The sequence below is a fragment of the Bombus bifarius genome, unplaced genomic scaffold (assembly GCF_011952205.1).
Source record: "Bombus bifarius isolate JDL3187 unplaced genomic scaffold, Bbif_JDL3187 scf7180000008321, whole genome shotgun sequence".
Taxonomy (NCBI): domain Eukaryota; kingdom Metazoa; phylum Arthropoda; class Insecta; order Hymenoptera; family Apidae; genus Bombus; species Bombus bifarius.
The window spans coordinates 170994-186500 of NW_022884591.1; the positions used below are offsets into that span (position 1 = coordinate 170994).

Genomic DNA, 15507 nt, shown 5'->3' on the forward strand with positions numbered 1-15507 from the left:
CGAAATTATATTATAAATCTGGAAGAGTTAAAACTGGTGAGCTTCGTAGACAGACAATGAAATTTTGCTCTTTAATTCCGTCCTTACGAATCTTTCTCTTTGTCGAATATTCCAAATCGCTAAAAAATCTAAATATCAGTAAGAGGATGAAACTTCCACCTGAAGCACTATGGTTTGCCTGTTAAAAACGATACGTTTGCCTATTGGAGAGTTAAGTGGTAAAACTCGAAAGGCCAGTCGCAAGCCACGACGAAAAAAGAAATACGTTCCAAAAATAACGAAATTGGTGAAATTCTTACGCAACAACGCCTAAAAATAGCAGTAGAAAGCAAAACGGTTCGATCGGTAAACAGGCGAAGGAACGAAAAATGACAGAAAGAAGAAGAGAAGCACCGGAGGAGGGAAAGAATTTTCTCAAGTTTACGAAAGTCTAGAATGGTAGGCGAAATTTCGCGATATTCGTACGCAAGCTACGGACAATTAAATACGACGACAAGCGTGACGATAAATAAATAAACAAAAAATAGCCGACAAAGTTTCAACGTGAAGGATCATATAAGCTCGTTAATCGTACGAGAAAAAAGAAAACAATAACATAAGAAAAAGATGACAAGAATGAAAAAGCAGTTTAGCTGATGGAGGGTAAAAACTCGCAAGGACGCGTGACTGAAAGACAACTACCGTTCCAAAAATAACGAAATTGGTGAAACTCTTACATAAAAACGCTGAGAAATAACAGTAGAAAGCAATAGTTCGATCGATAAAGAGGCGAAGGAACGAAAGATGACGAGAAGAGGAAGAGGAGCACGGAGGAGGGAGAGAGAGAACGGCGACTGGGCGGATTTCGAATGCATCGCACGGATCGCTACGAAATCTCGGATTCTATTAACGGAGAAATTATAACGGATTGACGGACGCAGGGAATGGATGCACGGAACGGATGGACGGAGCCGCCTTGTTGTCCCGCGAAAGATTTCTCTTGAATCGTAAATACCGATCAGTCGCTTTACCGGTTAGGCCTCACGTTGCATGTTAAACCACTTCCCGGTGCATTCGCAAATTGTACCGCAGTGACATAGTGGAAAAACAAGGTGGAGGCAGTGGTTGGGGAGAAGAGGAAAAGTTTTACGCAAGATGGTCAAGGTGGAATACGTTGAGATTCTTCGTACGAGAAGAATGGAAGATTTAAGAGAGATTGCCATCCGAGGCTGGTTGTTTCTTTGCCTTTTTCAAATGAGAACAAGATTGCGACATAAAAATTGCAGAAAAACTGTTAGATGGGGTCAGAGGCTAGGATTAACGCGTTGACCGCTACGATGGTCATCGATGATCCACGTTATCAAATCGACGTATCAAAGGAATTGGATAAATTAATAAAATTAAGTTTCCGGAATTTAAACTGACTTATGATCTATGGATTTTATATTGCGCAATATTTTAATGTTATTGGAATTATTATTATTATTGCACTATTTACATTACTGACTTATGATCTATGGATTTTATATTCCGCAATATTTTAATGTCATTGGAATTATTATTATTATTGTACTATTTACATTACTGAACATATTGCAACATTTTTAGAATTGTAAATATTTCCTAACACATATGAGTTAATGAAAATGGTACACCTCGGTGTCGACTTTTTACGAAACTTTTTAAAGACGTCAAGAGAAATGATCAAGGCATGCAAGGACGTGCACTTTAATTAAAAGTAACGCAACTGTAATTATAGTCTGAAAGCAGAGAAAATGAAAAACTTTGACTCACCCTTTGTAGCGTGCGTTGATATTTCTGCAACTTCTTCTTGTCTCTAAACCTGCGAACGTTATTAGAACATTGTTAGAAATGAATTGTCGGAACGTCAGTATTGTGAAAATATAAAATGCATTATTCTAAAAGTGTATTGTATACGAATTATGATCCAAAAGAAACGACCAATGATCAATCAACTCTTTAGAAAAAAAAGTTGAGAAACGTGGAGACTCGACAGACATCTGGCAAACATGAGATCAGTAATTTGGCGTAGCAAATAACGATAAATTTAGGAGCAGATTTTATTTTGTTAGAAAATGAAAATTGTCCAAGGTACACGTATTATAGAATCAGTAACTCTTAAATTCTCTCCTACAACTAAAAGAATGACAAAATATGAGAAAGAAATACATTCCCTTTTCATCTCATTTGTTTTTCCAGGTTCAGAGAATCATGTGTTTGGTTAATTACAATTTTGTAATTAAAAACTATCTTTGACAACAAAACAGACAAATCTATGACACTATCCCCAAATTAATATATATCACGATAATAAATTAAAAAGAAGCATATTGTTTTCTGTGCAAGATATGACTAGGACGTCTTTAAAAATCAATGACCAATCACAAGGAAATTGCGACGATAATAATTTTCATATAATTTACAAATGATTTATCAAGGTTATAACATGGTATTGTTTAATTGCCATACAAGCTGTGTGGTTTATAGAAAATAATTGCGCCTATAGGAAAAGCACGTTTCGATATCCTTTCATCATGTACGAACAAACAAATTATGCACCCTCGAAAAGAAACTATCGTACTTGCGATAATAGAAACATCAACCCAGATGGTACTTACGAAATGAATACTGACAGGAATTTGTTTGTTTTGTATTCTTTCTATACTATCTTATATTTATCTTTTCCTATTAGAAATTACTACAGTTTATAAACATCCAGATGTTACTTATATCTGTGAATATATAAAAGACAAATTCTATTTTGCAACGTTATACAACGGTCGAAAGGATGTAAAAAGCACATCTAATATCCATTTCTTTACAATCGATGACGAGCTAATTTACAATAATTTTTACTACGATTTTGGCCCTTTAAACCTCGCCTGTTTATACAAGTAAGAATTTAAAATCCTTTTATACTTTTAAATAAAATTTTCATATGTCCCTCGAGTATTATTTTTTGATAGCGTCCACCATATCTGTAATAATTTATAATTATACGAAAAAAAAAACAAAATTTGAAATAATAATTTCATAGAATTATTTGTCGTATAATTAAGAGAATTTGTATTTAATTATACTGTTATACAAATTGTACGATATTATATAGCTTGTATAATTAAATAAAAATAATTGAATAAAAATTCACAATATTAATTAAAAAGAAATAAATGTAATAAGGTTGAAAACATTGGAATTACTATCGGATCGTAATACTGTTAATAATGTTTTTTACAGATACTGCTGCAAAGTAAGTAAGAAGCTCGAGAGCCCAGGAAATGAGCATAGACAAATCGTGCACTATACATCACAACGAGATCACAAAAGGGCAAATTCTGCATACCTGGTTGCCTCTTACGCGGTATTATACCTGAACAAAAGTCCAAGAGAAGCTTACAACATTCTTTTTATGGGAGGTGAAATTCCTATAAAGCCATTTCGAGATGCCTCTATGGGATCAGCAATTTATAGTATACATTTGTCAGGTGACAATTTAGCGTGGAAATTATAAACTGGAGAATTAATTCTACTGATTGAAATTAATCTTATATAATCTATTTTATGAGAATAGATTGTTTGAACGCTCTTAAAAAAGCAGTTTCCTTCGGCTTTTTTAATTTCTGCGACTTTGATGTGGTTGAGTATGAAAAGTACGAGGACATGAGAAACGGTGCTTTGAATTGGATGGTACCGCAAAAGTTCCTGGCTTTTGTTGGTCCAAGCACGGAACCAGGCACACCTTATCATCCACCTGAGTGCTACATTGATTACTTTTTAAAGAACGAAGTCACAGCCGTGATCAGATTGAATAAGAAAGCATACAGTGCATCGAGGTACAAATCTAATCCATAATCACAGAGTTCTTAATAGTTTCAACTGATGATTTTCAAAAATTCTATAAGATTATCTAATTGTAGAAGAACTACATTATTTATTGCAAATATTGACTATTTCCTAATCTTTAAGATTTATTACTCTATTAATACTGAAAGAATTATATTTCCCTGAAACTCTTAGAAATTATACGGTTACATAATTTGTTATGATTCTAAGTTTAGAATGAAATTAAAGCGATGCTTTAAAAATAGATTCACCGATGTAGGGATCACGCATTACGATATGTTCATGCCAGACGGCACGGTACCACCGAGAAGAATACTGAATGAATTTTTGCAACTAAGCGAAAATACCAGCGGTCCGATAGCAGTTCATTGCAAAGTTATTTGAAGTTCTTTAAACAATTTTCTTATCTATCTTCAAATTTTATTTATTTTATTTACTGTATGAATAATATTTCAGGCTGGATTAGGAAGGACAGGTTCATTAATTGCCGCATATTTAATAAAGCATTATAAAATGACGGCAAGAGAAGCTATTGCCTGGATAAGGATTTGCAGACCTGGTTCCGTTATTGGACACCAACAAGCCTGGTTAGAAAATATAGAGAAAAATTTGTTGAACGCTGGTCAACAATATAAGTAATTCATGTTTCCCTTATTAGATATAAATAGTAATATTGCAATAAAGATTCTTGATCATTGAATAAAAAAAACAACCTTAACCCTTTAGAAACTAATAGGACAAAATATTTCAAGGTAACTGTTAAAAGGATCGCTGAATCTTTATAATTTGTATTTTTCTGGCATCATTAAAGTTTATTAAAGCATAGGATCTCGTTGTAAATTGAAATTATTTCATTTTAAAAATTATATTTAATTTATTATTATCATATTATTGCATTATATTGTTACCGTATGTTGTATCATTGCATTTATTATTGAAAGAAAATCCGTCTCGAAAGGATTAATACAGAGAGGAATTGTCTTTCTTACTATTAATTTTTAATGAAAAATAAAAAAGGAACACTTGACGTATAAATAATATTCAGTACATACCTATATACATCATGGTGATGTATTATTCGCAGACTGAAGTATTATGGCGATGGCGATGTAATATTGCACCATAAACGCGGAATATATTCGATCGCAGACAAATTGGAAAAGAAAATACACTATATGCCTGATGGAGGGTGCACAGGTAGGACTTTATGTCTCTGCCTAAAATCAACCAATGATCGTATAAGAAAAGAGTATAAAAGCAATAGAATTTTTTATTAGAGGCTAGTAAAGATTTTACCTATGAAAATTGTAATTTTCAATGCAGCCCTTATATCGAAGATCTTCAATTTCTGTTTTGACGAGAAAGTGATGATCTAAAAAAAGAAAATAATTAGAGAAAAAAAAATGGTGAAAAATGTTAATTTTAAATTAGGGTTAGGATTACATTAAATTACGGTGGAAATTTTTCAATGTAAATTTGTATTGTTTCAGAACCAAACTACGATAGTCTGCCGATAGAGAAAAAAGGCAAAACGAAATTTACGAGAATTTTAGGTATTTATTCAATATTTTATAATTTTCGTACTTTATTTCTTAATTTTTAAAAAACACAAGTAAAAGATATGCTACTATATAACTGCTATAAGGTAATATATATACGTAGTACGTTACACTTTTTAACAAAGTATTCTTTTCTGATTGAAAATTGTGTTTCTAAGTTAATTCATGTAATTATATCGAAATTTTAATAAATCTTTGATAGTCTAGCATAGGTCTGCTGACCTTGAAAAACTAACATATAATATTTTGCTCTGTTACATTACAAAGGCTATTGAATTATATTATTATACCTTTATACAAACCATAGTAGTTGAAATCCTCATTATGAAAGAGTGTTGGCATAATTTGTAACGTAAAATTAGGAAAAAATTCAAGAGTACGTCGAAGCATGCAAGAAAGAACAACCGCGCGCCAAAACTGCTTCAGGAACATGCTCGCGCATCTCAATTTCGATTACTAATCGATTGAGATTTCTTACCACGTAGAAATATATATACAATTTTAACACTTATGATACCTTAACAAATGAAATAATCATAGAAATTGAAACAAAAAATTAGTACAAAATGTATTTTTATAAGATTTCAACGTAAGAAGACATTTATTTACAGAACAATCATTATCAATTTCTTGTCGATTATTCAATACTTCATATCTATCTATAGCTGCGCGCGCAACCAATATGAATTGGAATTAATAATGGATCGAAATTAAATTAAAATAAAATTATTTATAAGAACTGACGACTCAGAAAAGTAACAGGGAATTATTAAAATATGTTGCAACGAATATTATGAGTTTAAAGGAAAATATCAATAAAACAAGTTTTCGCGCCAATAGATCTCATACCGAGCATTCTGCGCGCGCATCCAATTTCAATTAGTTTAATTTACAATTTCTAACGTAGTGGTAGTGTTCTTTGTCTTATGCAATTTTCTTGTTATTTATCAACATTACGACGGAACTTGAATTATGCAGTCATTGTAAAGGTATCTTTTAGTGCATGTATAGAAGGTAAACTACAAACTTGAAGAATATAAAAAAGAATTTAAGCTATGTAACTAATCTACATCGTTGAATAAATAAATAAATTTTGTCCTATGCTATGCAGGTATTATAATACAATTTTTTTTCTTTTCTTGCTCATAGGAAAATTAAGAAATTTCCGCGGAACAGACGATTCAGAACGAACTCCACAGAAATACAGGGCTACGGATCCATATATTATGACACAAGGAGATAGACTGAACGAAATCAAAATGAACAAATTCAAACCATCTCGAACTTCAGAGTCGCGACAAAAGAATTGCATCTCTTACGGATTGGACGCTTTGAAAAACGCGCGTCGAAGGAAATAAGTAAGTAAACATAAAAGAAAAGAAATTATTTTATTTCGTTTAAACACGAAATTTACTTCTTCCTAGTTTAATTTGAATTATAATTGAGATTTTTTCAAACCATACAATATATATATATATTTTTATAATTAATATATATATATAATATATATATATATAATTTGTTGAAAAGAAAATACACGAGGATCAGTAAAGCCTGAAAGAAATATTGAAGGAAAAATGATTTATCGAAAATTTTTTTACATGATTTTATAATCCATTCAATACAAAATGATTCGTCCTTGTATAAACTAAATAGAGAGATTTCTCGGGAAGAATTATCAGAAATAATTATATAGAGAATACAATTTCTAAAAGATCCACTGATTTTCTCTTCCTCTGTGTTTTAATCCTACCTTTTCTTTTCTTTTTTGAACATTTGTTATTGCATCGGTGAATGCTTCAATGAAGCTTGTTTAGAGAATTTTATGCTCTATATATTTACTTGAAAATAATTTCCACGCAAAACTGTTTCGACAAAAATCGACAAAAACGGGAGATATTCCATCAAAATAGGATTTTGAGAAACAAGAACAACTGCAGATCAACACGCAGATCCGCGTCTCTTAAAGCTTTTTTTGTACAATTATGCGTCAATTAGCACTTTTCTTCAACAACAATATTTATTCCATCGCTTTCACTTTTGAATCACTATCGAATCTTGATATATATATATATATATGTACATATGTACATATATATATATATCAAGATTCGATATGTACATATATATATATTGAGATCATTCGATATTTCAAGTTTGAACTTCAAAGGAAATGTCATCTGTGTCCAATGGTGGAAACAGAAGGGTACAACTTACAGAGATTTATATCATAAATCATGGACCACAAAATTTCTGCTAATTCGGTAAACAGGAAGGAAAATCGTCACGAATCTGTGCAGTTAAAAGTGACAATCAAAGTAATTCATCGTTCATGCTTCGCGCTCCAATCTCGAACGCGTTTTTTGTTATTTATATTTTACGATTATTACTCATTACAGATCTTATAATCGCTGTAGATTATCAACTATCAAAGTTTATACGATACATAAAACATATTCGCCTTTATACCCTATGATTAGCAGGAAACAAGTTCATATAGGGTATATACAATTGTGCAATTTAACATCAACGTGAAATCTCGAATTTATAGAATAGAAAAAGAAACGAAAAGAACTTTCCTTCTGGCATCGTAAGCTAATGAGAAATTCATGATATAGTATTCCATATTACGCGACTAAAAGATTAAAGACTAATTCAGTTTTGTGAGTACACTTATAATCACAAGAATTATGTAATGCCACAAAAATTGTATAAGAAAGTAATTAGTTAATTATCCTTTCTCTTTTTCTTCTGTTCTTTGTTTGTGTTAATGCAAAGAAGTAACTTATTTAAATATTGCAATTTAAATATTATATAATGTATTGCGCTTTGAATTTTCATCACGTATCACAATGATCAGAGTTTGATAGATAAAAGCGTAAAAAACAGGCCATGAATTTAATTCCTCCCGCTCTGATAAATACTTTTTTTTGTTATTCAATGTATAGTTTTATCATTTTTTGATAGACTTTTACAGTTTTACATTCAATTCTGCACAGATTGAATGGATAATGCCATTCTAATATGTATAATATATATTATGCCTATTAATTTGTGTACCCAAAACATCGCTTTTGTGTCATCATTTATCTTTTTTTTGTTTCTATTTGTCTGTTATCTTAAACACGCGTTAAAAAATTTTGGTTTCTCGAAAGTTAGATATCATTTTTTTTACTTGCACTAAGCACATTATAATATTTTACTGTCATGTGTTATTAATCGTTACTGTCGTTATAATCATCATAGGTTTATCATTAACTATCAAAATTCTTATTATCCTTTGAAACTACTCCCCTCTCATATTTTTTTTTCTTTTTATTATAGAGCTCAGATATTACAATATTCATCGCTCACGCAAGATCCTTTTTTTTTAATTTTTAACTATATTTAAAACTTATAACCAAAAGATAAAAACAGTATATTAAATATGATATTATTGAATATTGCAGACACTTGTACCCCTTAGTTGATCATCTTTTTGCTTTTTTCGTGATATTTATTCCTTTTTTTTGTTTTGTTTTGTTTTATTTCTCTGGGTTTGGATATGCCAGGAAAAAAGATTTATGTATATTGTTACAAGCAACAATACATGATATTCAAAATGATATCGCTTGATTTTCTGAGCTTGAAACCGTCATTGCATCCTTCGTAATCTTCCTCTCTTTTTTTTTTTTTTTCTTTGTTTTTATGTAAAGTCCTCGCGATTTCAATGTTGTTACGTTAGTGTTAAAAAAAAAAAAGAAACTGCATCAGGATTTTGCATGCATTTGCACTCCCGTTACTTCTTTTTGCATCATACAGTCTTTTTTCAAAGGTGATGTTATGCAATTTCCGACAGAGTTGAAACATGCCTATTTTTTGTTTGTTTTCATCTTTTCAAAAATTGCTCCTCAAAGAGCGCTTTATAATGCACCATGTTGTATAAATTATCAAGGTCACACAGCTCTGTATAAAGTTACACTCGCGATGTGTTGATTTGCCATGACTTCGACGATCGCGTCGCGTATACCATAACAAAACGTACACCCAAATGGATTTGTTGTGTTCGTCGAGGAAGCACGGTTCAATACTACTGGCCGTGCACTAGCCTTCAACTGTTCGCTTATTCTATCCCATTTCGTGTAGGCAGTGATCTAAAAAACAAACGATCGTTGAAATTATCTTAATCTCAAACACTTATCAAACATTTATCAAAGACTCGTTGAAGCTGCTATTATTTGTCTTAACTATACATCTCATTCACAAATATATCGTACCGTAACTGGAGAAGGGGAAACATCTATAAGTTTCCCCGATTCGGTGGAATTATTTTCTGGTGGAAGAGTTAAAGAAAACTCACAACGATGGTACATGTTAAAATTATAATGCCCCGGGTAATTTGTGTGTAGCACAAACTTCTTAACACATTGGGTTTTGGCATCAAATAAAATATCCTACAAAAAATGACAGAATGTTTAGATATATATTTATTTCGATTTGCTGATTTACTTTTTTGAAGTATGGAATAGTTATTAAGAGAAAAATGTACCAATCCTAAAGTAAAATAGTTGTAGAAGAAATCCGAACGTCTTATTTTATCGCGTTTGTGTGCGTGAGGGCTATGAATGCGCATCTTATCTTCGGCTTTGAAAAAGACTCGAGATGGTGCTCCCAAAGCACTCAGCACATCTTCACAAGTGTCACCAAATAACACCTATAATTGTGTATATTGTACAAAAAATAAGAATGCAGCATACAGCAAAGTTCAATTGTTATAGATTTAAAATTTCTCTCATTGCTGTAACGATCATACAGCTCACTTTAAAGGGCACTTACAATGTTTAAAGAAGTTTAGACTATACAATACTTTGGGATAAAAATTCTACTACAAACTAAATTATAAAATATAACCTCTTTGGTTAAGCAGCGTTTTTTTGGCTCCAGTAATACCCTTGTTACAGAGCTACCTTCTGTGAAAAGGTGCAATCTAAGACCTCGTGTACGCATTTTGTCTCGCATGACATCTGCCTTTTCTAAATACAAATTGTTATGATAGCAAACCTAACAAAATGTGATTATGTAATATTAATCTTGCTTAGATATTCGTATGTCCTGTTCTATACACCAGCAAAAAATAATTACAAGTGGTAGAGGTGGTGGTGGTGCCTTTAAGTTATGCTCATCGCTTCCACCTCCAGCACCCATGTTACCAACATAAATAGCTGTTTTTGCCACAAGGGGAGATGTTCCATTTGGGAATTGCAATGATCCTAATCCATGTGCATATCCAGGTTGGAACTTTGAATCAATGGGGAAGTAAAACGATAGTCCTCGAAAATTTAACACAAATACCTAAAAACCAACATTATTTGATTGCACAGATTTTTACTAATTCTTTACATAAATGGAAACACTATACTTGTTTATCACTATCGTAAACACCAGGATGGGTTGCTCCAAATGAATGTTCAATCTGTTCAATAGATGGCAAAACCTCTGGTGAATTGAATGGCAAACCACAGTATTTGAGTTTAACTAATTTCATGTTATAAATCTCAATTATTTTGAGCCTTTGCACCACTGGGTCGAATATAAGCCGAACTCCATCATGAGGTAAGTTTATTACTAAATCTACATCTAAAGGATTCTGCATGTATAAAACATACAATTTAATTCCACATTAATTACGCAGAAGTAAAGAATATGATAATAACATATAAATCTAATTTTTATCAATATATACTTACACTATCACTATAAAGTACTTGTACTCCCCTTATAATGCCCACTTGGGATTGTATTATTGATACAGATTGGGAAAAATGCATGCCTGTAAGAATAACTCTTTTTTAAAAGTAGACCACACATTATCGTTATTTCATGAATTGCTTATATTAAACTATATGCGTATCAACATAATTATTTCAAATAATATCATGACTCTCATTAAACTCATATCTATTTATAAAGTGATATCTTATTAAAGCGTCAATTTCCAATTAATTATTGGCCAATTAATTGACAATTCAGCAGCAAAAGTTCAAATAGCGAGGCAATACGTGTAAACAATTACATAATAAGCAACAAAATATTCATAGTGATCACCATTTTCTTTGTTTACGCGCGATTGTCAAATGAGGTGTTTACAAATAGAATGAAATAGCAAAGTACGAATGCTGACATGACGACAACATCAATAAAGTTCAATTTGAAAAAGAGGAGAGAGTATAACGAAAATTCTCTGTTCGTTTTCTAAATTATTATGAATTAATTTGATGATCGCAAAATTACGCGTAATACGACGTAGCCGCGATACATCGCGAGTATTTCGTCACTTGCCTAAAATAAATTCCCACTGCTCGCAGCCGAGGGATCTTTCGGGCACTACCTCGAGTTCCAACATCTCTAACCGATTCCTTTTGTTATTTCCTTTACTTTTATAAATTAAACTAAAACAGAGTGCACCACGCGTCTCCAAATATCATGAGAACTGCGTTGTTCCTTTGTCTACGTATCGCACTGTTACTAATCACCAGATAGCCATATTGCTTTCCTAAACAATAAACCTCAACACTCTACTCTCACTGCTAGCAAACTGTCACCGAACAGCTGATACGTGCCGCGAATTACGTGAAACAGAATCAGACTACCGACTGTGTACGGAAATGTCGCCATTTCGAAGAAAAACTTCGTTTCTTTCGCTTTAGATGCCGCCACATATGCGACTCCGTCGGCTAAAATTAGTAGCGCGAATATTTGAATTTTGCTTCAAAAACCTTTTCCTAGGAACAATAAAAATTTGAATTAACAATAATTACTTTGCTATTTATTCAAGATGTTTAATTTTGTAATTTTAATGTAGACAATGTTACACTATGTCGTGATATATTTGTTGTTTAAAAAAATGTATATCGACATTGGAAAATTGGAAATATTGATTGAGAAGTTTTATGTAATTATACGAGTTGTAAATAAAGCATATACGAGAAAATGATTTGATTTGTAAGCGTATTACGTATTATTTTCATTGATCACATACTAATCATGTTGACGTACCTTTTCTTCATTCGCGCCGCGATACCAATCACGTGTACAGATGTTTCCAATTACGAGATCCACATTGTAAAACATGCCTGAGATCTTTCTAAATTCAAATTTAATTTAGTAGTAAATATTTACTCTTTTTCTTATCTTTTTTAAATCCTTTTACATTGTACGAAGACGTAACCAGATACGTGTTGATTTCGGACAACCGGAATTATGTTTCCCTATTTTAATAATTCCTTTCTTTTCGAAATTTGTTTATTTTATTATATTCTAAGTTTCATAAAGTTGAACGAAATAAATTTGGAATAATAGACAAGATTCTTAATAAGCGGACAAAGAAAACTCGATTTAGCAAGTTTGCAATAAAAACGACACAACTTCCCTTTATTATAAGATGTCGGGGTTAAAGATCATAGATAATAGAATCTTGTATTCTTCGTTAACCCACGCCATGGGGGGTTTTACGATCGTGAATACACGAAAGAACTTTCGATAGAACAATTGAAAATCTTAGCATGAAAGAATTGTTTCAATCATACTTTGTTACAATAGAAAAGAAATGAAAGAAGAAAAGATATAGAAAAATTGCTCGATTATTTATAAAATACTTCGATTCTTCATAAAAAGAAAGAAATAATATGATGTAAACAAAAAGCTTCTTGATTGTAAAAATTCATTTTATGGAAAGTATCAAGGTTTGTGATAAATATATTGGAAATTTGAGAATGTAACGCAAAAGATAGTCAAAACATAAAATAATCTTTCATGAGATATATATGACGCACTCTTAAAATCATCCGGATAACAAAGTGCGGTCTTAAGATAATAGTCTGCGAGAGATTCTGTTTACGAATTGATAAATTAAAAAATATAAAGATCATGTATACATTTTATGTGTGAGTTAAAAACTGCAAATAAAAAGATAATCTTATTTAGACTGTAAGATTTTACAAATGCACCTTTTTATTTTTATAAGAAGATCAATGTTTCTACTCTAATACAAAGAAATGTCTAACTTTCTACTGAATAAGTAATTATAAATCTATTTGAAATCAATATCATCGTGAGATAACGAATTTAGATAAATTTTGCGATCAACGTGAATCAAAATAGATAAACCTTCTTTTTAAAAACCTAATAAAATATAGTTACAAAAATCAGCACTGAAACACTTTTGTTGCATAAAACCATTACTACAATAAATATTATAAATTTATCCGAAACTAAGTGTCATCGTTGGTAAACAATTGAGATAAATTTATCATTCTCTGAATGAATCTCAAAACCAAACAGAATACTTGAAAAATGTGAGTCATACCTACTTGGTAAAGCTAAAAGAGTTACACTAAATCGCCATTACAACAGAAATATTTTCATCTTATTGTTACATTAGAAAGATATTTGAAACTATAATTACTATTATTGGTTGAAACTACAGATAAATTTATCGGTCGCCTGAAAGAATTTTAAAACGAACGAAAACATTTGAAGAATGTAAATAGCGCTTGGTAGAGTTACGGGTTTTAACAAAACGCCATTGTTACAATTGAAATACTTTTTCCTCGTGAAACGGTTGTTGGTGCATACATCGCGCGGTCGTGCCCACCATGTTATGCAATCAATTATGATAACCATATCATGCGCTACACAGTCGAGCCTCCAGAAACGTCAAGCCACGCGTGACTTTTCTACGAATATGTATGCGTTCCGTATTGTGTATATTGTATATGTTTATGCAAAATATATCGATAACTCTGTGACACCGGGTCGAAGCTATCGAAGTCTAGAAAAATATGAGAAAAAGATGAAAAGGGGAAGAATGAAGGCGATAAGAGGCGAGCGATTTCGAGGAATTCATTCGAACCAAAACACAATGACTCTTATTTCAATTCCATCTTCGATTCTATCTGTCTTTCTCAAGCACTACATTTATTTCATTGTTACACGAAGACCACAAGTAAAAGTGTTGTTATTTCTATACTCAGAGGTAGGATCACAATAGTTATTATTTTATTGAATGGATCAATCTATCACACCGTTCTGAGCCAAAAAAACCTTTATTGCACGCGCTTACAAAAACTAGGGATAAAAACAAAAAAGCATCTTAAGCCTATCGATTAAATCTATCGATTGTAACTAGGACTATTTTCTAGTTACTATTTCTTATAACTAACGCATCTGCATATGGATGGCGACACGAACTCACGTTGTCATTTTCAACAAAAAGTATCTTTCTTAATTTTCTAATCTTAATGTCACTTTATGACTAAAGGAGAATATTTTAGCATATAGTAGATAAAAATGGAAAGAACCTATTAGATTCAAAATATAGTCGATGAAGATTATAGGAACTAAATATATAACAAACGATATTTTAATATTCTCATGAGTAATGTTTTTACTGTTGTAGACTTCCAAAAGATATAAGAAAACCTTAGGATACTTACTCAAGTCTGTACTACATTATACAATTAATTTTTAATTATTTTTAGGGAAAATGATAGTAAATGCACAAATAACACAAAAACTGAATAAACGTACGTAATTTGGAACTCAAATAGAAAATGAAATTATTTGAAGAAACATCATAAAAAGATTTAGGAATATCTAAATAAAAAGAATACGATTGGACGATAGTTTAAATGGAAAAAAAGAAAAATTGTAATGTAAAAATTAGTAAAGTTTAATATGCAATAAATCTTTACAAATTAATTAACCTCAATGCTATACTATCGCAAAAGAATCAAATATTTTTTCTATTCCTTTATTTAGAATTGTAGAAAAAGAAGTGAACCAGCATACGTGGTAACTCGAAACAAAATATCTAATATTCTCATGTGTTTACAAAACCACTATCAATAAATTTAATACGAGATTGAACTCAATATATCTATAACAATTCATGTACAATTTTAAAAAATATACCTATTAATTCGAATCAATTAACATGATCACTTGACAGGACAAGGTCCACGGTATCAACTTTACGAAAGGCTCAGGTAAACAAAATATGCAGATCGATGTTACGTCGTACAAATGTCTTATCTTGATCCGTAAACATTTTTTACTAAGAAGATCC

At 31.3% G+C, this 15507-nt stretch overlaps 2 protein-coding genes across 2 annotated transcripts; one reads left to right on the forward strand and one right to left on the reverse strand.

Annotated features, from left to right (window-relative positions):
• The first annotated feature begins 2200 nt into the window (after positions 1 to 2200).
• LOC117212537 (dual specificity protein phosphatase CDC14C-like) lies at positions 2201 to 6858 on the forward strand. Its single transcript, XM_033457428.1, has 9 exons — positions 2201 to 2610; positions 2693 to 2894; positions 3238 to 3485; positions 3572 to 3833; positions 4089 to 4218; positions 4300 to 4478; positions 4928 to 5040; positions 5334 to 5396; positions 6552 to 6858. The coding sequence occupies exons 1-9, from the start codon at positions 2535 to 2537 to the stop codon at positions 6758 to 6760; spliced, it is 1482 nt and encodes a 493-aa protein (XP_033313319.1). The 5' UTR covers positions 2201 to 2534; the 3' UTR covers positions 6761 to 6858.
• Positions 6859 to 7724: 866 nt separating this feature from the next.
• Positions 7725 to 12034, reverse strand: LOC117212536 (UPF0183 protein CG7083). Its single transcript, XM_033457427.1, has 8 exons — positions 11721 to 12034; positions 11129 to 11211; positions 10801 to 11028; positions 10524 to 10733; positions 10293 to 10442; positions 9931 to 10095; positions 9659 to 9835; positions 7725 to 9535 (listed from the first exon to the last, which is right to left on the reverse strand). Exons 1-8 carry the CDS (start codon positions 11782 to 11784, stop codon positions 9338 to 9340), a joined length of 1275 nt encoding a protein of 424 aa, XP_033313318.1. The 5' UTR covers positions 11785 to 12034; the 3' UTR covers positions 7725 to 9337.
• Positions 12035 to 15507: the final 3473 nt, after the last annotated feature.